The 22,883-nt window shown below is 47.8% G+C and overlaps 1 protein-coding gene across 1 annotated transcript in view; it reads right to left on the bottom strand.

Moving 5' to 3' along the window:
- The window catches only part of CACNA1C (calcium voltage-gated channel subunit alpha1 C), a gene marked incomplete at its 5' end in the record, with an annotated part of 716,579 nt that overhangs the window by 94,031 nt on the left and 599,665 nt on the right, over nucleotides 1-22,883 (bottom strand). The window contains 9 exons of the mRNA XM_080812080.1: nucleotides 80-187; nucleotides 743-830; nucleotides 3,087-3,193; nucleotides 8,462-8,521; nucleotides 9,733-9,862; nucleotides 12,604-12,736; nucleotides 19,869-19,938; nucleotides 20,289-20,409; nucleotides 21,186-21,300. Of these exons, the coding sequence (XP_080668206.1) occupies nucleotides 80-187; nucleotides 743-830; nucleotides 3,087-3,193; nucleotides 8,462-8,521; nucleotides 9,733-9,862; nucleotides 12,604-12,736; nucleotides 19,869-19,938; nucleotides 20,289-20,409; nucleotides 21,186-21,300 (932 nt within the window). The remainder of the gene's footprint in view (nucleotides 1-79; nucleotides 188-742; nucleotides 831-3,086; nucleotides 3,194-8,461; nucleotides 8,522-9,732; nucleotides 9,863-12,603; nucleotides 12,737-19,868; nucleotides 19,939-20,288; nucleotides 20,410-21,185; nucleotides 21,301-22,883) is intronic.

The raw sequence follows: 22,883 nt of genomic DNA, 5'->3' as shown, positions 1-22,883 counted from the left end.
GTATCTGCCAGCTCTGTTTCTCAGGAATACTGACAGAAGGGGAAGGAAGCAGGAGCACAGATCAGAGCCAAGATGTTACCTTGAAAAGCTGCACCCCAATGCAGGCGAACATGAACTGAAGCAGCGTGGTGACAATCACAATGTTCCCGATGGTCCGGATGGCGACGAACACGCACTGAACCACATGCTGCGGGGACGAGAAGGCGGGGTTCGGGAAGTGCTGGCAGCCTGAGTTCTTTTAGCCAGCCATGAGCCTTTCCGAGGAGGCTGCATGGGCAGCCCCTTTGCCACAAGAGTGAAAATTGGACTCAAATAGGCAAAGCACCATCCCAGGTTCACATGACGATGGAATCCAATGGAACTCAAGGTCACCTGTTGGGTTCTAGATGGCTCTAGGGACAAAAGCCCTGCTAGCTGTCCATTTTATAAGGTAAGAATATGGGGATTTCATTGTTACATGGGCCCCTGGGTTTGTGTGTGCCTCTCCTTCTTGTGAAAGTTTTGCTTAGAAATTCTGATTTTGAATGGCTGCCTGTCCTTGTTCTTTTCTTCCTGAAGTGGTACTGGTGGTACAGGCAGGAGAGTCCAGGCTCAAACACAGCAGCCAATTGCTCTGGCCATTTCTCCTCCCTCCAGCCCATCCCCCCCCCCACCCCCCAGTCTCTTGCTTAACTTCCACCAACCATAGCCAGGTAGATGCTCACTGGTCTGCTGATTCCCCACCCAGGCCCATGCTTCTCACCTTTAGCCCCTTGGCCCTGTTGATGGCCCTCAGGGGCCTGAGGACTCTCAGGACTCGCAAGATCTTCACCACGTTGATTGCACTGGACCTGGGAGAGGGAAACAGGGCAGGCGAGTAAGCTCTTGTTTTGGTGGAGCAGGAAATAATGTGATGAGGAGGTGTGTTGACAGGCTGACCACAGGCCAACCTGAGAAAGTGTAAAGTCTGTTTTGGGGACTTTTTTCATCCTGGGACCATTCTCTACTCCCACTTCCCACACCCAGAAGAGCCTAGAACTTGCTGGTGACCCTGGGACTTCCTGTTGGTGTGTAAATAATATGAAAAGCAATTTACCACGAGTCATTAGCACTATAATGTGCTACTCAGGGGAGCTTTAGACAAAAAAAGAGAAACCCCAGCTCTGCCACTTAACAGCCAATTCACTGAGGATGAATTTCCTAACTTTTCTGAACCCTAGTTTTTCATCTATAAGTGGGTCTCATAATGTTGTTGCCGGTATTAAATGAGGAAACATATCTGCATCATCTAGCAGTGTGCTTGGCACATATGAACTGAGTAAGTGGTAGATTTATTACGATGTCTGATGAAGACATCATTGAACTTGAAGAAATGCTATATAGATGGAGGAGCTTCAGGCCTTGTTGACAGGAGGTGATGGGCATAGGAGGAGATATTCTGGTATTCTTTCCAAACATGTGTCCTAGGTAGTTGCCCATTACATGCATTTATGAAACCCACTAGTTCATAGCACACTCAGGACTTAAAGGAATGGATTTTACACAGCAGGTTTTGCATAGGTGGATGCTAGGGCCTGGCCAGGACTTCTGGGAGCCTCAGGCTTTTGTTCTTCCCCAGTGGAAATAAGGCACCATGGCACCCCACAAACCTCTCAGCAGGAAGCCTTTGTGGTTTCTGAAGTTATTCATCAAACCAACCCAGGTGGGGTCTATCCTAACCCCCACACACTATCCTGATTGAGATATCCTCTCAAGCTTTCAGAGAGCCTTATATCCACCGTGGGACCTAAAAAATGTATGACACCTCAGCAAGGTTTGATTTCATTCTACATGAGGTTGGGATAATGTACTCAAGAGGTATCTGGTAGAAAGATCTGATTTCTCTGGTTCATGGCTCTTTTATTCCAAAGGATTCAAAGGGCATTCCTAGTTATCCCAGTGTCTCAGGGAGGGAGTCTGTTTGCACTGAATTGGAATGGAAGGGATTTTAAGATCAGGCAGGGGAAAGCACAGAATAAAGGCGGGGGTGTTCTTGGTTCAAGGTTAAATAGTAGTTTAGTGGTAGTGCTGGGACTAGAATCTAGACCTGTAGGCCTAGGAAGACAGTGGTATGATACAACAGATGATCACAGAAAGAGGCTTATTCCGTATGCCCTTCTATCCACTCTTTCTAAGCTTGCCATGAAAACAACCTTGGGAAGGAAGACCCTGGACCCCATTCCTCTGCCATTGTTGTGACCTTGGGCAAGTCTCATGTCCTGAACCTCAGTTTTCCTGTCTATGAAATGGCAGTAACAGCCACTGTCCTGCCTGCCTCATAGGCATGTATGTATGTATGTATGTATGTACATATGTATCTATCTATTTATTTTTGTGAAGACTGTAGAAGATTGTGCACATGAAAATGCTTTGAGGTTGAAGGGCAGGGTTAACATTAGCCACAGATAGAACTTGGGAGACGCTAGTAATCAGATCCTTTTAATCGAGCAAGTTGGCAACCTTGGTTGTACACTAAAGTCACCTGGAGAGCTCTAAAAACTCCTAAAGCGCAGGTCTGTACCCCAGACCAATTAAATAAAAACTTGGGGAGAGGGATATAGGAAAATGTCTTTTCTGAAACTACTCAGGTGATTCTACTACACAGCCAAGATTGAGAAATGGTAATTTCCATGTCTCTTTCTCTTTCCCCCAACAAACTTCTTCTCATCAGGTGCTTTGATGGGAGAGAGAGAGGGAAGGTGGACCGGAAGATCAGAGCTGGTCATGGAAATGGCAGGCCCTTGGAGCTGAGGGTAGCCAAGGGCACTGGGTGGGAGGCAGGAAGGCCCTGGAGACTTTCCTCTCCTTATAACTGGCCTGGCCTTGCCTGTCATGGCAAGATCCAGATATTTAAACATATTCTTGCTGGATTGACATACTCCTAAGTGTGACACCATTAAGGATGTGTACAAAAAGCCATCATGTTGTACAAGTCAGGGACACCACCCTGTTCCTGTCACAGTCAAACCGGTGGCCATGCAAGAATGCCCTCCAGACTCTTGGTCATCTTCTCTGACACCCATTTCCATTTGTGTGCTCCCATCTGGGGCTGGAGGAGTCCTACTCACTGGATGCCAAAGGAAATGAGGGACACGCTGACCACCAGCAGGTCCAAGATGTTGAAGTAGTTTCGGCAAAAAGAGCCCTTGTGTAGGAAAGCCCCATAAGCAGTCATCTGCAGGAAGGCACAGAGAAACATGAGCATGAGTGGTCCCTGCCCAAGCTCCAGAGACCCCCTCACACCTCCCTCTCCTCCCACAGCATCCCTTGGGCAGAGCAAGCTGAAGAGCAGTGAGAGGACTGGGGGCAGGCAGGACTGCAGAAGGAGAGGCTGGACCAAAGACAGAGTTCTACAAACATTTATACAAACACCACACAATCCCCAGTGCACGATGGTTAAGTGGGTCCTTCCACCTACTAGGCCACACCTGACTCTTCCATCCTATATTGGGAGCTTTTTCAGGTTGGACAGTCATCCCTCTCTCATTTTCCTCCTCTGTTCCTCATTGCATATCTGTGGCTTGGGCTCTGAGGGGTTCTTTGCTGACACTGCCCAGACCAGGTTTCCTTTGTTGTTGTTGTTGTTTTTTTTTATTTCTTTTTTTTTATTTTAATAAACATATAATGTATTTTTATCCCCAGGGGTACAGGTCTGTGAATCGTCAGGTTTACACATTTCACAGCACTCAGCCCATACCCTCCCCAATGTCCATTTCCCCACCACCCTCTCCCGTCCCCCCTCCCCCCCGCAACCCTCAGTCTGTTTCTTGAGATTGAGTCTTTTATGGTTTGTCTCCCTCCCAATCCCATCTTTTCATTTTTTCTTTTCCTACCTCCCCCCAACCCCCCCGCATTGCATCTCCACTTCCTCATATCAAAGAGTCATATGATAGTTGTCTTTCTCCGATTGACTTATTTCGCTAGACCAGGTTTCCTTTGGATGCAGACTTCCCAGCCTCCTCTCCAAAGTCTATCAACAGGGCCAGCTTCAGACACTAGGCATCTGGGGAAAGGTGGGGCATGCCCAGTGGGGTGACAAACTGTCCTGGTTTTCCCAGGATTTTCCTGGTTTAGCACTGAAAGTCCTGTGTCCTGCCCAGGCAACTCTTCAGTCTCAGGCAAACTGGGACAACTGGTCACCCTAGTGGCCAGTGAGACGTTCTATCAATAACTTTGGCAGTTAGCATCCCTCCACTTCCTAAGTTTAATTGATGTTTTATGATCTATGCCACATATTCTAAACTCGGTTCTATTATCTTGCTTCTAGACTGATGTTCTTTGAGGCCAGAGCTGTGTGTTTGGACGGATAACTTGGTACCATGCTTAAGAGAATAGGCTCTGGAGCCAGGTTACCTGAGTTTGAATCCCAACCCTGTCATATTTTATTATTTGTATGGCCTGGAGCAAGTTACTCAACTTCTCTGTGTCTCAGTGTCCTCATCTGAGAAAGAGGGTCATGATAATATCTCCTTTATAGGGTTGTAGGCATCAAATGAGTTATTACAGGTAAAATACTTATACTACCCTGCAAATACTAAGTTTCATGTAAGTGTTAGCTGTCACTATAAAGAACCGAACTTGGGGTCAGATAGATTGGATTTGAATTTTGGATTCTTCCTAATATAAGGATATCCAGTTTCCTCAGCTACAAAGTGGACATACTATTCCCTGTCTTTGTGAGGCACACACAGAAAAGACAATGTGAAGGCCCTTTGAAGTCTAAAATGGGAGCCCCTGGGATGGTGATTATTGTTATAGGACTTGGATATTATTACCTCTCTCTGAGCTTATTATAAAGCCACTGTAGACATTCAACAAACAACCTTTCCAATTCTGTTGACTTGAATTAAGAGCCAGCAGATTTCCAGGTTAAGGGTTGTGGAAGGCCATGGGCCATGAAGCATCAGCCAAAGAGAACAATTTGGAGCTGGTGGCTGAGAGACTGAGAGTGGCTCCCTGGTCATCTGGGGTCCAGTTTATCTCTTTGGAATCAGAGCATGCCCAGGGCAGCATGTCCGCAGAGCAATTCAAAAGCAAACACAGGGGGAAACTGGCAAAAATAGCTCTTGCAACCTAATTCTTTCCATTTATGTCTTGCTGTAGGGGGTCACAGGGGACTGAGGCACCTGTGTTCTGCAACAGTCTCTAGAAGTGGGTATATTATATAAAAGGATGGAGGGGAATATAGTTGGAGATTTCTCCTGAAGGTCTGCCATCTGGAGGTGCTTGCTGTCCTGTCTCTTGATGAAGATCGAGGACCCCAAAGACTAGACTTGGGTGGCTCCTACAGTTCACTTAACCAAAGAAGCCCTTTAGAAGGCCAAGCACCTTCCCCAGCCATCACACGTTCAGTTTCAGAAAAGGCACTGAGTCTGACCCCACTTCACTCCTGGCTTGGACATGGTTAGGGCATTACAGAGCACACAGAGCCCTCCACAGGAGGGGCACTCCCTGACTAAATGCACTAGTGGGGCTCACAGTGATAATGTCTGTCCTTTGCTTTGGGATCCTATCTGTCAGGGGACCTAGAATGAGATCAGCACTCCAGAAAGTGCAAGTGTGTGTGTGGGTGTGTGGGTGTGTGTGCGTGCGTGCGCATAGGGGCACAGGGAACACAAGCCCAGGCAGGGCTAGAGGAAGAGTGGTCAGGGTTTTGAGAAAGGGCAAGTGGCCCCTGAAAAAATGGAGCATTTATTTGAAAATCATCCTAGGCATTTAAGACAATGGAAGAGGCCAGGTTCAGGTGCACAGTGCCAAGTGTCCTTCCTTTACCCTGTTTGGCTGATGGCCACCCACTCAGTTCCTGTTTCCTAAAAGTTCTAAGCCATTGCATAGGAAAAGCCTATTGTTGGACTATTTTCAGGCTGAGGGAAGAAAAAATGTGGGCATGAGATCATGGACTATCTGAGCTGGAAGGACAGGAAAACCCTTCTGTCCGGCCCAAGCAACTCTTCTAGTTACTACATGCATGTTGTTAACTGTACTCACTGGGCTTGGTTCACCTCCTCCCTCCTCTATGTGACAGTCTTTTGCGGTATGCAGGGCAACCATCATGGCCTACAAGCCTTTTCTTTTTAAGGCCAAACATCCCCAGGTCTTTCAACTGTTTTTGACACTAGGTGCCCCTTGGATAATGGGGTCACTGTTGTCTGTGCCATGGTATGAAGCTGAGCCTTCGGGCAAGGCAGAGGGGCCCAGGGGAGGTGGTGCAGGGAAGCAGAGTGGGGACTGGGGTTTTTATTTAGAAGCACACTGAGACCCAAAGGGAGTAGAAGAGGGAGAGGGCGAAGGGAGGGAAGGAAGGCTCTTGCTGTGACAATCCCGGCAAAGAGACCTTTCACTTCGGCTCACGGCAACTTGAAGGAAAAATAACACCACTGAAATCCACAAGGTGAGCTCTGTGGAACAGTCCTGAGAATTGGGACTTAGAAGATTTTTTGTCCTGGGCAAGATTTTTTGGTATTTAAGTGTCTGCTGGAGTCTGAAGTCCAGGAGAACTCAGCTCACCATGGAAAGGGGTTTTATAGAGTATATCTTAATGTAGCTGGGCAGCTCTTGGCTCCCTCTCCCTATGCCAGGAATCAGGGCCTGGTCAGATCCACTGCCCTTGAGTAGAAGAGAAAACCCAAAGAACACCCTTGGTCACTGGAACCAGGGACAGAAACTGGGGTCTGGACATCTCAGGCTTCTAGGGATAAGGTCACAGGGGAGCCACCCCAAACTGCCCCACTCAACTCCTACCTGGAAGGGATAGAACTGCCATGTACTTTAAAGGGTTGAGTCATGACTTGGGAGTTGCATTAGGAAAGGAAGGGTCTGTCTGCAGGCTGGCTGTGGCACATGGTCAAGTGTGGACAGTGGCTTACATTGGCCCCAGGAAGGGGGAAAAGGGAGCCTGGACTCTCCCAGGAAGAAGACTCCAAGCTGAAGCATATGCTTTAGAGCCTACAGCCCTTCTGTTCGGGGTAATGTTAAAATCCGTCCTGTTGTTCTGAGAAGAGAAGTGCTGAAGTGCACTTTTCCTGGGTCTCAGAACTCACACCCTGAGTCCCAGTTGGAGTGGTTTGGCGATGCATGGTTTCAGAAGCTCAGAAGTATAGGGATGCCTGGGTGGCTCAGTGGGTTAAGCCTCTGCCTTCAGCTCAGGTCATGATCTCAGGGTCCTGGGATTGAGCCCCACATCGGGGTCTCCACTCAGCAGGAAGCCTGCTTCCCCCTCTCTCTCTGTCTACTTATGATCTCTCTCTCTGTCAAATAAATAAATAAATAAATAAAATCTTAAAAAAAAAAAGAATCTCAGAAGTATACTGGGAAAATGTAGAAATCATAATAAAATATATATAAGTACTAATTATAAATTAATGTAATTAATAAAATAAAACTTAGAAAACAATCTCTCTCATCTCAATGCTTTGAGGGGTGGGCTCCATGGATGGGGTAAGTCTGCAACAGTTCCTCAGTCATGGCTTCAAGCACCTGGGGGTGCCAGCCGCAGGTAGGGCCAGGCCTGTGCACTCTGAAGACTGGAGATGGGACCTGGGTGCTCCAGTTTCTTTCAGCTCTTGGTCCTCACTCCCCTGTACTTAGCTCTCCAGTACAATTCTCCACCCCCCCCCCCCCCCCATGCTCAGGGCAAGGGGCATCGGAACAAAGCTCTTCAGCAGGAACCCAAGGAGTTAGATGTAATCTACAGTCATCTGTTGAACACCCTCATTGGAAGGCTGGCCCCAAATCTTGCCTCAGGCCCATGGTTACTATCACACAGGCCAAACTCCAACCTAGCCCTTGTGTCTGCCCCCAGTACTGAAGAAGGTGTTGACAATGGCTGTCCAAAGTGGCTTTCTATGCCCAACTCCTGAAATTTGTGCAGCATTTCTTCTGGGCAGGAGGAGGGAAGGGGGTTCTAAGCAAGGGTAAGTCATCAATGACCTGCAGATGGGATGTGTGTGTGTGTGTGTGTGTGTGTGTAGGGGGCAATGTGGACTGGCACAGTGCCAGAGCTGGTGACAGGACAGCATCAATGTTGACACTGTGAACCATCTGCTTCTTCCAGGCTGAGAGGAGGCATAGCACGGAGGGTGGGTTTCTTCAGGCATAGCACAAAGCGAAGGGCACTAATTTTTCCAATCTCAGGCTTGAGAGTAAAAAAGAGAGTGAAGAAAACAAGGGAGAAAAGAGACATGCAGACAAGAACAGAGACAGAGAAAGCAACAGAGAGTGCATTGCTCAGATTGCATTACCTTAAGGATAATTTCTAATGTAAAGATACTAGTGAAGACATAGTCTGCATTGCCTAGGATCTGAAAAATAAGCACAATTGGATTAGTGGCTCTGAGAGTGAACTTGGCACCAACAGAAGCATGTGTGTTAGCGACAGACAACAGCAGAGAGCTAGTGCTGGCTCCTGGAGGATGGGGAGAGGAGAGAGGGATTAGGGCTTTACCTTCAGAGCAATTTCAATGGTGAAAATGGTAGTGAAAACAATGTCAAAATAAAACAGAATCTGCAAAACAAAAAGAAACAGGATGGGAATGGGGTGCAAAGGGAGAGAGTTGGCGGGAAGGAGAGGTCAGCTCCAGAACCATACTACAGGTCACGTGAGCTTTTCCATGTGGAGACAGATGGAAGCAAGTTAGGAGATGAGGAACATATACACAGCATTGGATCCTGAAGCGGGGTTGGCCTCAGGCAGCTTAGTGGCTCCAGATGAAGTCCCCAGACACTGGAGGGGAGCTTCCAGGGCAGGACTCGGCTGGTCCTGGGTCTGGGCAGCATTTGGTTGGATGTTTTTCTCATTAATCCAATTCACTTACAAACTCCAATCAGACCACTGGGATGTGTGTCAAAAGGACAGAGAGCGGGGTTTGCTTTTTATTGCAGGAAAATGCAAAATGCTTAACTCACATTGGTGTGACTCATCTAGCTTCTCATGTTGGTGGAAATCCTGGTGTTGGGTTCTCTGGGGCAGGGAAGGGAGAATCCTCCAGTTGAGGACTGCCCAGGCTTGGGGCAGGCTACATGGTTTCATCCTCTGTTATATCTCAGGTGATGCATCAGAGTGAGGGCCAACACCTTTCTAAGAAAACTCTGGACCAAGCAGGCGGTAGGAGCACCAAGTGGTTTGGCATGGGTATTGCTTTAGGTTGGTGGACTCCTCTCTTCATGCCTACCTGGTTGGGATTTGACAAAGTTTTGAGGCTTTGAGATATAACAATTCTTACTCTAGCCTTCAGTGTTGTTCACCAGAGCCTTGGATTGGTCTCCAAATTTAGTTTTCTACTCTACATAAGGTCATTGGAGCTTTCTTTTATATAAGGTCAGCCTCACCATTGGCACCTACTTGACAATGCTCCCCTCCCCAGTGATTGGGACTGGTCAGAGTTTATTGGGAACAAGGCAGGAAGTCAGTGGTTCCTTTTTTTTTTTTTTTTTTTTTTAATTTTATACTAAGTATGTAAGGAACCAGAGCCTTTAGGGAAACATCCACAGGGCAATGAGAGTCCTGAACTTTGCCAATCAGGCCAGCCTGAGGCATTTGGGTACATGGTCTCTTATATTTGTTTCTGATGGTTTCTACCAAAGCCCTAATCTCTTAAAAGAATGTTTATTGTGCATCTGAATATAATATTGGGCTCCTGATTGAGGTCAGTCATAGTGTGGGCCTAGTCCCATTCCCGGGAGGAAGGGGTGCAGGGGACAAAAGGGAATGCATACATGGTTCCTGAAGGAGGTGTGCTGGACGGGGTCCTCAGCTGCCAGGGAAATGCTGCTGAGCAGAATGAAGAAGAGGATCAGGTTGGTGAAGATCGTGTCATTGACAATGCGGTGACACTGGAGGCGAAATCTGTGTGGGGAGGAGAGGACAGAAGCACGTCAGGTAGGCCAGAGAAGAAGCTCCCGGGTCTCTGGAGCTCAACGCTCCTTTGCTCAGCTTGGGAAAGGTGCTTGTTAGTTTGGCGGTGGGCCCTTCATCTGAGGTCTTACTGCTGCTGGGTAATGACAACCACATCCCACCCCCACTCCGCACCCCCACTGTGAGGCACATCTGCACAGAATTTTGCAGTTCCAAAGCACTTTCACAGGCAGTTAGCTTTTGACATTTTGGAGGGTTACATCTGAGAACTTCGGGAATCCCCAAATTTTCATATACTTCTGTGACATTAACAACTGGGTCTTTGGTGGGGGGGGGGCTTTTTTTTCTCACTGTTAAAAAAAATCATTTCATAAGATCTTCATATTTTTATGTATAGGGAATGACGGAGCCACCCGGAGACGTGGATGATGAGAGGCCAGTTCAGCCTGCACTCTGGCTAGGCAATTTGCTCCTGTGTAATAGCTCCAAGGCATACAATTCAATTCCACACCTCAGAGTAATTACAAAGAACTATGCACATGGACCTCTGGGCACTCATTGATGGTGTCACAAATGCTAGATCCTTGAATGCCAAGTGCGTCTTATATACTCTTGTATACCGGCAGCTTAGGAATGGGATATGGGTGTTATTATCTTCATTTTATAGATAAAAACACTGAAACCTGAGAAAGAGAGGCTGGCCCAGAAAGACAGCTTGTAGTGTTTGTGTGTGTGTTGGGAGGGGGAGGTTTCAGGGCTTGAATCCACGCTTTCAGACTTCTGCTCACAGCACTGTGGTGGACTAAACGTTCTGAGAGACCCTAGTGCTGCATAAGCAACAAATCCTGGAAAGGACAAACTCTTTGAGGCAATTCTGGCTTCATCAGAGTTAAGAGGTCTGCAATGATTATCCTTTTCAAACAGATAAACAAACCCACTGAGCCAGGGTCTGTGTGAGAGGTAACCAGGAAGGGCAGAGCTGCCTGAGGAGAGACACCAGTAGCAACACTGCTGTCAGGAAACTGCATTCCAAGCCAGACTTGAGGTGGGTCACAGAAACCTGGGACTCTCAGGCTGAGCCAGCACCCTTAAGAAGCATCTGGAAGGAAGTTTCCCAATCTTAATTTAGGTCCACAGGAATCTCACCAACTAAGATGATGTATTGAGGTCATAATCAAAGATTTAACGCATAAGAGGATGAGCCACTAAGATGGGAAATCAGAAGAAACTACAAACGAGTGATTTAGAACCCTCTCTGAGAGACTGTGTATACTGGACATATCAGATAGAGAACGTAGAACAACTACATATTGAATATTTGACAGAATAAAGGACTTGAGCACAAAGATGTAACTCAACAAGGGGTGTATTAGACATAGACAGATGGAGCCGGAAAATCAAGAAGTAAATGGAAATGTTTGAAATGAAAAAAGAATAAAGTTGATATAAAAACTGGCTTAAAGAGTAACACAGACAAAGTTGAAGACAGGATGAAGAAACTGGAAGGTATATCTGAAGAAACGACCCTGAATACCAAAAGAGAGATAGAGATGAAAGATTTGCAAGACACATTAAGAGACAGGAGGACAGAATGAGAAGACCTAACATATGGCTAACTGCATCAGAAGGAAAGAATAAAGAGATTATGGCTGCAACTTTTCAAGAATTAGAAATTCTTTTTCTGATTTTTAATGTTGTTTGAGAACTGGAGAAAAATATAAATCCATAATGCTAAATCTTTGACTATGACCTCAATACATCATCTTAGTTGGTGAGATTCCTTTGGACCTAAATTAAGATTGGGAAACTTTCTTCCAGATGCTTCTTAAGGGTGTTGGCTCAGCTTGAGAGTCCCAGGTTTCTGTGACCCACCTGGTTTCCAAACTGAGCAGGACAAAGAGAAAAAAATCCATATCTAGACACATGATAGTAAGTCTAAACACCAAGGCAGAAGCAGATGTTTAGAGCAGCTAGAGATAAAGGGCAGATTACCTACAAAGCAATGACAGAAAGAATGATATGGTATAATAATATACTTAACACACTGTGAGACAAATTCTATCAACCTAAAGTTGCGTATGTAGCAAAACTATTTTCTAAGAACAAGAAATGAAAACAATTAGAGATAAACAGAAGCCAAATGACTTTACCATCACGGAACACTAGGGGCTCCTAAAAATATGTGCTTAGGACGAAAGAAAATGATTGCAGAAAGATGAGCTGAGATGTATGAAAAAATGGTGAACAAATAAAATGGCAAGTTGTATGTATATCCAAATCTACATTGTGGATAGAATAATAATGATAATGATGATAATGTCTAATTTGTTACATTAAAAATAGGACTAAAATACTAAGCAACAACAACATTTAAGTTAGGAGGGCTGAGAGGAGTTAAAATAGTATAAGCTCCTTCTATTTTGCAAGAGGAGGTCCAGGATACTGCTGAACTTTATACTTTGTTAAGTTAAATAGACTTGGTAAATTACCAAGGGTAATCACCAAAAGACTACAAATAGAGTTTACATGTGTCAAGAAAATGGAGGGTAAAACAGACATAGGTCTTCTGATTTGGAATACAGGGTGCTTTTCCCCAAATCAGCACCTGTTGACACAAGTAGTGGGGAGTTGGGAGAGTCCCAGGCTCCACTAGAGGTCGGAGGATGCTGGCATCTGCTGAGCATGTGGCACGAAGGGAGCAGAGTCCCACCTTCCCCACCATTCTTGCGCACCTGTTGTTGGGGCTGAAGATGAAAAACGCACTGGCTTCTGGCATGGGCACTGCCTTTTCCTTCAGGTGCAGCTCTGAGAGTGGGCGGGGGCGGGGGCCCACAGGCATCTCAGGCTCCTCCTCATCCTCTTCTCCTGCAAGAAAAAAAGCACCATTCTAAATAACTCTACTACTCCCACAAGCTTTTACTGCTGTGCTGCCTACTTCCAGATACCTTCCTACTGACCGGAAACAAGACACCATTTGCGTCTCTGAAAATGAGGGGTATCAACTAAGACACTCAGCTCTCTTCCTGTGAGTGCTGGAATCTTTGTTAGAGAGACTTTTCTGGCAGCACATGACAAAGGGGGTTGTAATTAGGGTGACTAGTTCAATCCCAGTTTGCCAAGGATTGTCCTGGTTTCCAAACTGAGATTCCCACATCCCAGGAGGCTCTTCAGTCGGATTTGGATGGTTGGTCATCCTAGTTGTAAGGTGCTAGGAAAGGTGGGGGCGCCTGGGTGACTCAGTGGGTTAAAGCCTCTGTCTTTGGCTCAGGTCATGATCTCAGGGTCCTGGGATCGAGCCCAGCTTCCGGCTCTCTGCTCAGCAGGGAGCCTGCTTCCCTCCCCCCACCCCGCCTGCCTTTCTCCCTACTTGTGATCTCTCTCTCTGTCAAATAAATAAATAAATAAATAATCTTAAAAAAAAAAAACGTGCTAGGAAAGGTGATCAGGTAAGACTAGGACATTGTCAGGTGTCTTGCCCATCTAGGCTGCAAGTACAGCTCAGCTGACTTGCAAGCAGCCCTATCCTTGAAGTTTCTAGGAGTTTAAATTTAACACTCCCATTCCTGAAAAATACCAAAAAATCATGCACTGTAGGGATAATAGGGCAATGATGTTGAACACAAGAGGCCCTTCATTCAAGATTCTAGACATCAGCACCAGTTAAAGAAGCACCTTTGTTCTCTAGGCTAGTGGTCACGTTTACTGTGGACCAAAAGCAAATGGCTTACTCCTTTGCTTGCAAGGTCACTGCTCATGGTAGGAAACGACTACATATCCTGTTCTGACCAAATGCATTTAAAAATGTCTAGTAGAGGAATGGAAGTAAGAGCATGGGTTCTCTAGCCAATGCCTTGACCCAAATCTTGGCTCTGTTTCTTTCTGGCATTTAGTCTCTCTGTGTCTCAGTTTCCCTATCTGTGAATGGGAAAACAGCACATACATACCTCAGAGTGGCTCCTGGCACATGACACGTTCTATATAAAAGTTAGCTGTTGTTATGATCTCTGCCCACAGGAAAGACTCTTAGCCTGTAAAGTAGTGTTTAGCGTCTTTTTCGGTCCGACCTCTGCCTGCTGTTCTTCCCTGACAGGCTTTCCACTCTTTCCATGAGACTGTTTTCTGAAGGCTCATGGTGGTGGGTTGAATAATGTCCCCCACAAATTCATGCCTAGCTGGAACCTCAGAATGTGACCTAACTTTGGAAAGAGTGTCTTTGCAGAGGTAACGTCATGATGAAGTAATACTGGAGTGGGGTGAGCCCTAAACCCAAGGACTGCTGTCCTTATAAGGAGACACAGAGACATACGCGTGGAGAAAGAGGCAGAGACAGGAGTGGTGAGGCTGACAGGCAGGGAGGGCCAAGGACAGCTGACCACCAGTAGAGACGCAGAAGAGGCGAGAGAGCATTCTCCCCGGAGGTTTTAGAGGGAGGATGGTTATGTCAACATCTGATTTCAGACTTGTAAGCTCCAGAACAGTGAGAAAATAAATGTTTGCTGTTTGAAGCCCTCAAGTTCATGGTTATTTGTTATGAGAGCTCCAGGAAATGAATATACTCATCATGTGCTTTCGCCTTTCCTTTCCTCATGCTGTCTCCTTATTTGGACTGCCCTCATCTCCCAATCTGCAGAGCTAGAAGGACTGCCATGTCAGACAGCATCATTCACCTGGCTCTCCTGAGTACCTGGGTTCTCCAGAATAACCTGCCTGCGATTCTGGGACCCTGTTGGCCTCCTGCATGCACTCGCACTTAGGACCCAATAGCCAGCATGCCTGATTTTACATGTATATCTTTATGTGCTGAGAGAGACACTATGGAGAGAGACACTTGTCCAGCATGTAGCTGCCCTTGGCTTTTGATGATGATTACACGTTCACACCAACATTTGCTTTAAAAGGAAGAGGACTTTGCAAAAGAAGGAGACTCAGTTGTTGGAAAGATAGTTACAGAAATTTATCTTACAGACCAGCCAAATCTCCTCATGCTCTCTCCTCTTCTGGTTAAAATGAAGCCAGGTGATACAGAGAAGAAAAGATACCTGGCACAGAGCGTGGTTTTTCTCAAGCAAGAAGCATTTAGGGGCCCAAGGCTTTTTTGGAGGACCAGCAGAATATAGGCATAAATCAGCACCCCCCTGAGTAATTAGAGTTGACCAGCAAAGCAGTTAATATTTTTAGCAGAAGAGAGATGTGAGATGAAAAATTGTATTGGGCCAAGGGTTGAAGATTTCCAGCCACACCTTGGTAGGTAAAAGAAATGCGGACTCTCCCAGTAAAGCAAAATAAATAAAACTGGAGTTGGCCTAAATTGCAATATTTACAAATGAAATTTCACTGAGAAGTCTCTTCAATTCTTGCCCAACTATTTGTATTCTTTTCAGTTGTGCTCTAAATTAACAACTTTCTTATTCATGAAAACTTTCTTATTCATGATAACAATACTTTCTTATTCATGATAATTTGGTAACAGGTAATTTAATGTTTGCTTTAATCATTCGTGTTTAAAGAAACATATTTACTAGCTTTGTGGATTTCCGAGTTCCTGGTGAAAAGGTTTGCTTTCATCTGCAGTAGCCTGCCCTGCTGATTATGAAGCTCGGCCCTGATTCTTATTGCTAGGGAGAAGCAAGCCAGTCGGTTCAGACACATACCAGCTGAATTCCAGGCATAGTGTTTAGGAGGAAACCACGTCTAAAGGACAAACCCAAATTTGTAAAGGGCCAGAAATCTGACAGCTGTGATGCTTTGCATGTATTATGTACAAGGACGGAGTTGGCAGAGTAGGAAAAGTCAGGTCAATTTCTGTTTTGGGGGTTGGGAACCGAACCACCTACACTCCAGCTCTGGATGCCGGTGGACTCCCTTAGGGATCCATTCTCGGAGGCGTGGAGAAGTGCACTGTGGAGTTGCTGTGGCTTTCATGATGGCAGGTGCCCGTGTTTAAAAGTAAAACCCCCTATGTAGTTGGACGCCTCACTTTTGGTCCTCAGTGATCCTTGCCACCCCCGCCCCCCGCCTCATTTGATACTCATTTTCATCCCTGTGATTTTGCTCACAGCCAATTCAGATAAAAATATTACTAACACCTAGCGCCTACAGCGTACGGAACACAAAGCTGTGGTTCTTGCCCTGGAGGGACCTACAGTGTTGAGCGGGCCAGAGTTCCCTGGCATGACTGGCAAGGCCACGCCCCCGGAAGCGAGCTCTGTGAGTGGCGTCCGGAGACGGAAGCCTGAGGTTGCACCTGTTGCTGCACTGGGCCTGTTCTCTGCTGGCTCAGCTCCAAAACCTTATCTCCCCCCATTACATATTTTCCCTCGCTGACTTCTAGGCTGCTAGTAAGTCCTGCCAAATGCACCCCAAGTTCTGCCTGTTCTCTGTATCTACAGCACCACTGTTTTGGCCCAAGTGGCCACTGCCTCTCACGGGACCGCTACTAATGTCCTCACTGCTTTCCATTTTACTCTTGGCCATCTACTGCCCTGTTTTCATGCCGCACAGTCTGCTAAAGATAATTCAGACATGAGATCTTATCTTCCTCTGCCTGAGAACCTCGGGTGAGTCTCCACGGCATCAACTAAGATGGGAACCTCTCAGGTGGCCTCGGAGACCCTGCCCTACTGGCTCCTGCCTGTCTCACCCACAATCATTCCCCTTCGTTCTCTTTGCTCCATGCACGGTGGTCTCTTTGGATTCCTCCACAGACCATTCTGCCCAAGAGATTCTGCATTTGCGAGCCCTCCACCTAGAAAGCGCTTTCTTCTGAATTTCCATACATCTAGGTCCTCTGCCTCATCCAGGTTTCAGCCGGAATGTTGTCTCCTTCAGGAGGCCTTCTCTGACCACACAGCCAAAGGAGCGCCATGCCACTGAGGAATTCGTTCACATAGCCCTTGGCTTCGTTATCTCCTGGCTGCTCACTGCTACCTCACGACCTTTTGTTGGCCTCCTTTCTTGCTCACTATCTGTCTCCCCAGAAGACACTGTCTCCCCACTGTAAGCTCCAGGAGAGCAGTGACCTTCCCTGTCTTGCCCACAGGTGTATTCCTGGGACTTGTCACAGTGCCTGGCCCACAGTAGGTGTCTCAGTAGTTATTAAGTGAATGAATACATCCATGGTTTCTTCCAGCTCCCTGTCTATAACAATAGTATGGTCTCTCCCCTTCCCCCAAAACCAAGCCCAGCCCAGCCCACTCTTGTCCATGAAGGCTGGCTGTCTCTCCCCCCACTGCCCACCTCACGGTTCTGCTCTTATTCAAACCCCCTGAAGCAGTTGGAGCCTTCCCAAAGCATTGGGAAGAACAGAGAATCCCTGTGCATTCTCTGGTGTCATTCACTTTTCTTTTTCAAGTGTCTTTATTAATTTTTAGTCTGCAAACACACATCTGTATGTTTCCTCAAATAAATGACTCGATTAAATAAAAGCACAGTCTTGGCACCCTTCCTAGGTGAGCAGATATTTCTAAAATTTGATGTATGCTAAGCAGGGAGGCTCAAACCAACTGTTGAGCTTTGGAGATTCCGCAAGGAGGGAAGGACTGACACGCCACTGCTGGCCGGTTGGTACGTTGTGCAAATCAGAAACAGGCCCCTCCATGGGGTGTTTCTTTGAGGGCAAGGGTCCTGGTTAGGGGAGTGCAGGTTGGAGTTCATGCCCACTCAGTCACGTCCGCACTCACCTTTGGGTGCAACCTGGACAAGCAAGAACAGTAACCTGGCCGGGGCGGGGGAGGGGGAGGGCACGGGCATGGGAGGCAGGGAGAGGAGGAAGCCGGAGGGAGATGTGGGGGCAGGAGGAGTCGTGAAAGTATTCTCTGGCCCTGTACCACCCCACCCCGGTAGTCTGGCTGTACGTGGGGCAGGTGCGATGTCCACAAGCACTGCCTCCCAAAGGGCATCTGCGTGAAATGGGGACAGGAGAGGCCGGATGCCCAGAGGCAACAAAGCAGAAGGGGCAGGGTTGGGAGGACAATGGCAGATCAGGTTCTTTGCCTTTTCTGGTTTAGAAGAGAGAGGAGCAGCTGGGAATGAGAGATTGACCAGAACAGAGACAGCAGGCCAAGTGATCCTTGGAGGGATCCTTGGTGACTTCTGCTGCATCTGGTATTAGGGTCCAGGAGGTGCCCTGCAGAGGCAGGGGAAGGAGGAGCCAGGAAGCAGAGACTGGTCCCTTGGAGGAAGGGAGAATATGGGGAACCACCAGCTTTAAGAGGACACTACCCTTGGGTGAAAAAATGAAAAGCAGAGGCAGTGAACGAATGGGGAGCTGTTGGGGCTGGTCTTCAAGGCCTGAGTGTGGTGGTGGCCTGAGGCACGACAACCTCAACTACCTATGAACCAGAGGTCTCAACACAGGTGTGCGAGATGCCTGGGACCAAGAGAAACCTGGGAGGGGCTGGGTAGGCTGGAGGCCGGAGGCCGGAGAAGGGTGGTCACATGACAGGGGAAAGGACACTCAAAAAACCTACAGGATCCTGACAAATCAGCAGAATGTGGGAAGAGCTTTTCAGTCTAAAAGCAAAACCATTCCAAGAACCCTCAAAGCTGGGTCAACAAAGGCACTTTTTCTGTGGTGGCTAATATGGTGACAATGCCATTATTTTTTTCCCCTGACCTGCTTCCCTTTCTTTCAAAGGGCAACAAAGAAGAGAAAGGGCACCAGTATATTTAGAATGATGGAACTGGAGACTATGGTCGTAGGTGTAGCTGCCCCACCGCCAGGGAGAAGGAGCAGGCCTGGGCTGCCTACAGCTGGGCACACATGGGAGAGTGCCCTCAAATCTGTGCTGTCCCCCTGTGCTGTGTGCAGGGGCACCTGGCCAGCTAGGGCTAGCACTGCCTGAGGCCCAGGGGGATTCCTTTCATTACCATCTTTCTTTCTAAACTTGGAAAATACACACACAAGTCGAGAGACTTGTGCAGTGAGCCTCCATACCCAGCTTCAACAGGAGCTGCTGGAGTATATTTTTAAGCAACTTCTAAATATTTTAGAGTTTATCCATATACACATCTACATGTATAGGCTAGAACTACAATAACACCACTACAGTAATAAAATAAACAAAAACTACCTCAAATCATTAGTTTCCAGTCCCTATTCAATTTCCCCCTGGCTTATCTCCAAAATGTCATTTCAGAGTTAATTTGATGATTCAGGATCAAGACAGGATTCCCCATTGACTTTGGCCAACATGTCTAGTCCTTGAAATCCTGTAAGAATTTCCACCCAGTAGAGCTTTCAGGCTTCGGACACCCTTCCTGCTCTTCCTGTGGTCCAATTCCCAGCAAACCAAATCCTCCTTCCCAGGAGGCAGGAGGTAAGTGAGGGGGAAATGATCCCAGCAAGCCTGCTTCCCAAGGGAAACAAAGATGGCTGCCCGAGTCCTTGCAGAGAAGGAGGACAGATGGAGGGTGGCCTGAGGACCTCTGATAGTAAGCCCTCTCAGAGGAGACTGCCTTCCAACTTAGGTATCAGAAGATGAGAAGGCTGAGTTGTGAAGAATTCTTTTTATAACAAATGAAAGCATTTTACGAAGCAACAAGCGGGGACATGTGTGGTGGTACTGTCCTTGTACTCAGCACTGCCCCCCACCCCCACTCCCAGTAAGGACAAGACGGAGTCAGGATTTACTATTATTATTAAGTAAGCATAATGCTGCAACTTGCAAATTATATAAGTTAATGATTTTACGGCATAGGATATAATAAAATCTTAAATGTCTATAGAATCCACCTTCCAAAGGACATAAAAGACTGCTCAAACACAATTTATTTAATGTTATGTTGTTATTATGAGGAAGCCAGGAGCAAAGTTCTCCTCTGGATGATAGTTGGTAATGCCTAACTACAGAGACAGAAGACATTTCGTGGTGCAAGGTACCTGGAGATGGAACCTGGAACCACCCATCCCTAATACATGGCTACTTCCATATGGCTTTAGAATCTAGATCTCTACCCCCAACCTCCCAACCTCAGGGTTAGGCAGTGGGATTGGTACCTGTATTTTCTGGGTTGGGGTAGGGACTCTTATCCTCATTTTCATTGGGCTGGAGGTCATCCATGTTGATCTAAGCAGCCAAATAAGAGAAGGAGGAAGAATCCAGTTAGATACATTCCCCAGTTAGAGAGGCTGAGAGAGACCTTGAAATTGCATCACAGTCAATGGCTGAGCTGTTGACTCAAAAATAGGTCCTTGTTATCTTGCGTATATCCTTAAAGACATCAACAGAAGGCTAGGATTCACCAAGCCGGCCTTCTCTTTGCATTGCTAGCCCTCCTGTGCCATCCACATGGGTTTTCTTTCACTGACTCCCTTTCCTTCTTTCCTCCCTCCTTTCCATGGGTGCCTGGCCTGGGACCGTGTCCTCCTTCCCCCAGCAATGGGCCTCCCAGATCCTGGAAGGAGATGGCTTCTTACCTTGGTGGTGGGTGGGGACTCTCCATCAGCAGTAATAGATTTCAGTTCAATTTTCTCCTCCTTGGTCTCCTCCACTGCTGGCTTCTCCACCACCTCTTGTTTCTTCTCTGGGCTGGCAGTCCTGGCCGGTCAGCAGGAGGAAAAATTAAATGTTTACTGAATGATAGGAAACATGAAGAAACAAACTACCCAGTGGTCTGCTGGGGACTGGTGGGAGCAGATTCCCTGGGCTTACATCCATCTTCCTTCACCTGGGGCATATGGCACATGCCACTCAATCCCAGACGCCACTGGGCAGGGCCCGCAATGCTTGGCCTGGCCACACCTTGCTCTGTCTGGTACTCGGTTGGCCTCTTTCAGCTTCTTAGCTGCTACAAGTCCTTGTCTGAATCAGAGGAAGTTTCTGGATCTGATTCAGGATTGGTTTCTGGAAAACTCTGCTCAGTATCCAGCAGATGTGTGGCTGATGAAGTCCCATTTAGATAATGACAGAAGACAATGCAGGGTCTTATCTTGCTTTCTGAACACCGGAGATGAGTTATCAAACAGTGAAAAGGAGTCACTCAGCTGGAACAGCATTTCCCCTCCGAGTGGCTGCTTTCCTCCTCTCCACGCCCTTCACTCCCACCACCTCTCATGACCTCCCTTCTCAAGAGCACCCTCCAGCTTCTTAGACAGGTGAGGAACTCCGGCACCTCCACAGAGACTGTAACTCATGAGCCATGCCTAGGTATTAGCAGAGGGGCCCAACTTTCTGTAGGCAGCCCCATACCCGGCGTCCTCTAGGAGGTTTGGCCAACAGAGGCCAGCATCCAAGCCTCTCGCTACCACTAATGGGAGTGGCATTTCAGAACTGGGACCCTGGGGCCCCAGGGCTGGGTAAGCTTAGAGGGTTACCTGGCCAGCTTCTTTCTCTCCTTCTCTTCTTCCTCCTCCTTTTGGGCAGACGTGAGGCTCTCAGCATCCGCCAGGTTGTCCACAGCAATGGCCAAGAACACATTCAGTAGGATATCTGTTTGTGTCCATTCTTAAAGAAAATGACCCTTGGCCTTGGGGTTTCTGATGGGCTCAGGAGGCAGGGAGGGTGCAGGACATGCAGTGATTGAGTGCTCCACAGAGTGAGCTCAGTGGTGACTCACCCCGAGGGTACCCAGCCCAGTGGCATCCCTCCTCCACCCCTCTCCCTCCCCATTACCCTCCTAGCAATCAGGAGATTTCTAAGGAGTGGAGAGCAGGCTAGCTTGCAGGCTGGAATGGGCAGCCAGTTAGGTAGTGAGTCTGCCTTGCTCTTTAATTGCCAGGTTTCCTCATTGGTTTCCCTACTGAGGTGACTGGCTGTAATTGACATTACAAACAGCATTGTCTCTAGCAGAATGCAGAATGCTCTTAGGAGCGGTTCATGAAAACCAGGCACTGAGGAGGTGCCCTGATCTCTCTGCCAACCTTCATGTGAGCCTGTGCATACAAAGACCCTTGGAGCGTCCAGCCTGAGCCAGCTGAATCCTGGGAACTCCAAAATGACGTGGTTATTGGCCCCTTTCTTCTCGCCGCCCCACTCCCCACCCCCACCTAGAACAGAAACACTGTGGGTTGGAGAAGCAGAATCAAAAAAGCGTAGTTGCATGGGCCCTTAGTGTTCATTAAGTCTAACCTCCACCCCCAGGCCCCCAGACAGCCACACCATTTCCCATACCAGGAAGCCACAACCTGCAGGGGTGAAGGGCTTGCCAAACGGTGCCAGCGTACACCCGCCCCCGGCCCCCTGCCACGGCAGCACGGGCTTCACAATCATCGTCCCATTAAACCTCACTGGGACCTGTTAAGCAGTAACAGGTCCCAGGTCCCATTTCATCACCCATTTTACAGACACTGAGGTAGAGAGCCTTTAGTTTGCTGAGGTCACCCAGCTGGTAAAAGGTGAGGCCGGTCTGCTGGCAGCAATGCCCAAGCTTTTAACACTACATTAAGCCCTAATTTAAACCCGAATCTTGGGCCAGAGCTGCCTCTACTTTACCATCTCCTCTGCACACAACCCTCATGGGGTTAGATCGCCTGTGGCTTGAGACCCCAGAAACCCGCCCATGGCCTGGATCTGGAAGCACTTGTCAGGTCTGCCTGGTGAAGCCTGTCCGGCTCCGCCTGGAAGATAGTCCTGGAGAGCAGCTTCAGAGGGAGTGACACTGAGCAGAAAACAGGGAGGAGAGATGAAGGTCATTTCAAGGATGATGGCTCAGGTCCCCTGGACGGCACTTCTTACTTCCAGCAGCCATAGGCCAAGTGTGTTCACCCTGGAATCTATGTGAGTAGCTGTCCGTACACAACACCAGGGGGCATTGTTCACCCAGACTATAATGAGAACATGCCTCCTGGAGTCGGGCAACACTACAGCCCAAACTGGTTTGGGAAGATGAACTTACATCCCCACCTATGCCAAAGCTCCAGGCTTCCACCAAGACCCTCCTCCACGGCTAAGGTGGTTCTGGAAAGGGACACATTTTCTCCTCAGAGCACACCTTTCCCCTGCTTGCCTGGGGGCCCTGTGGGCGGGCAGCCACACTTTTCAGCCCCGAGTCAGGACCTGCTCGGCACCTGTAT

Source organism: Martes martes (assembly GCF_963455335.1).
Source record: "Martes martes genome assembly, chromosome: 8".
Classification (NCBI taxonomy): Eukaryota; Metazoa; Chordata; class Mammalia; order Carnivora; family Mustelidae; genus Martes; species Martes martes.
Note: the sequence above shows the minus strand (reverse complement) of the source record. Positions and strands in the feature narration are given on the sequence as shown.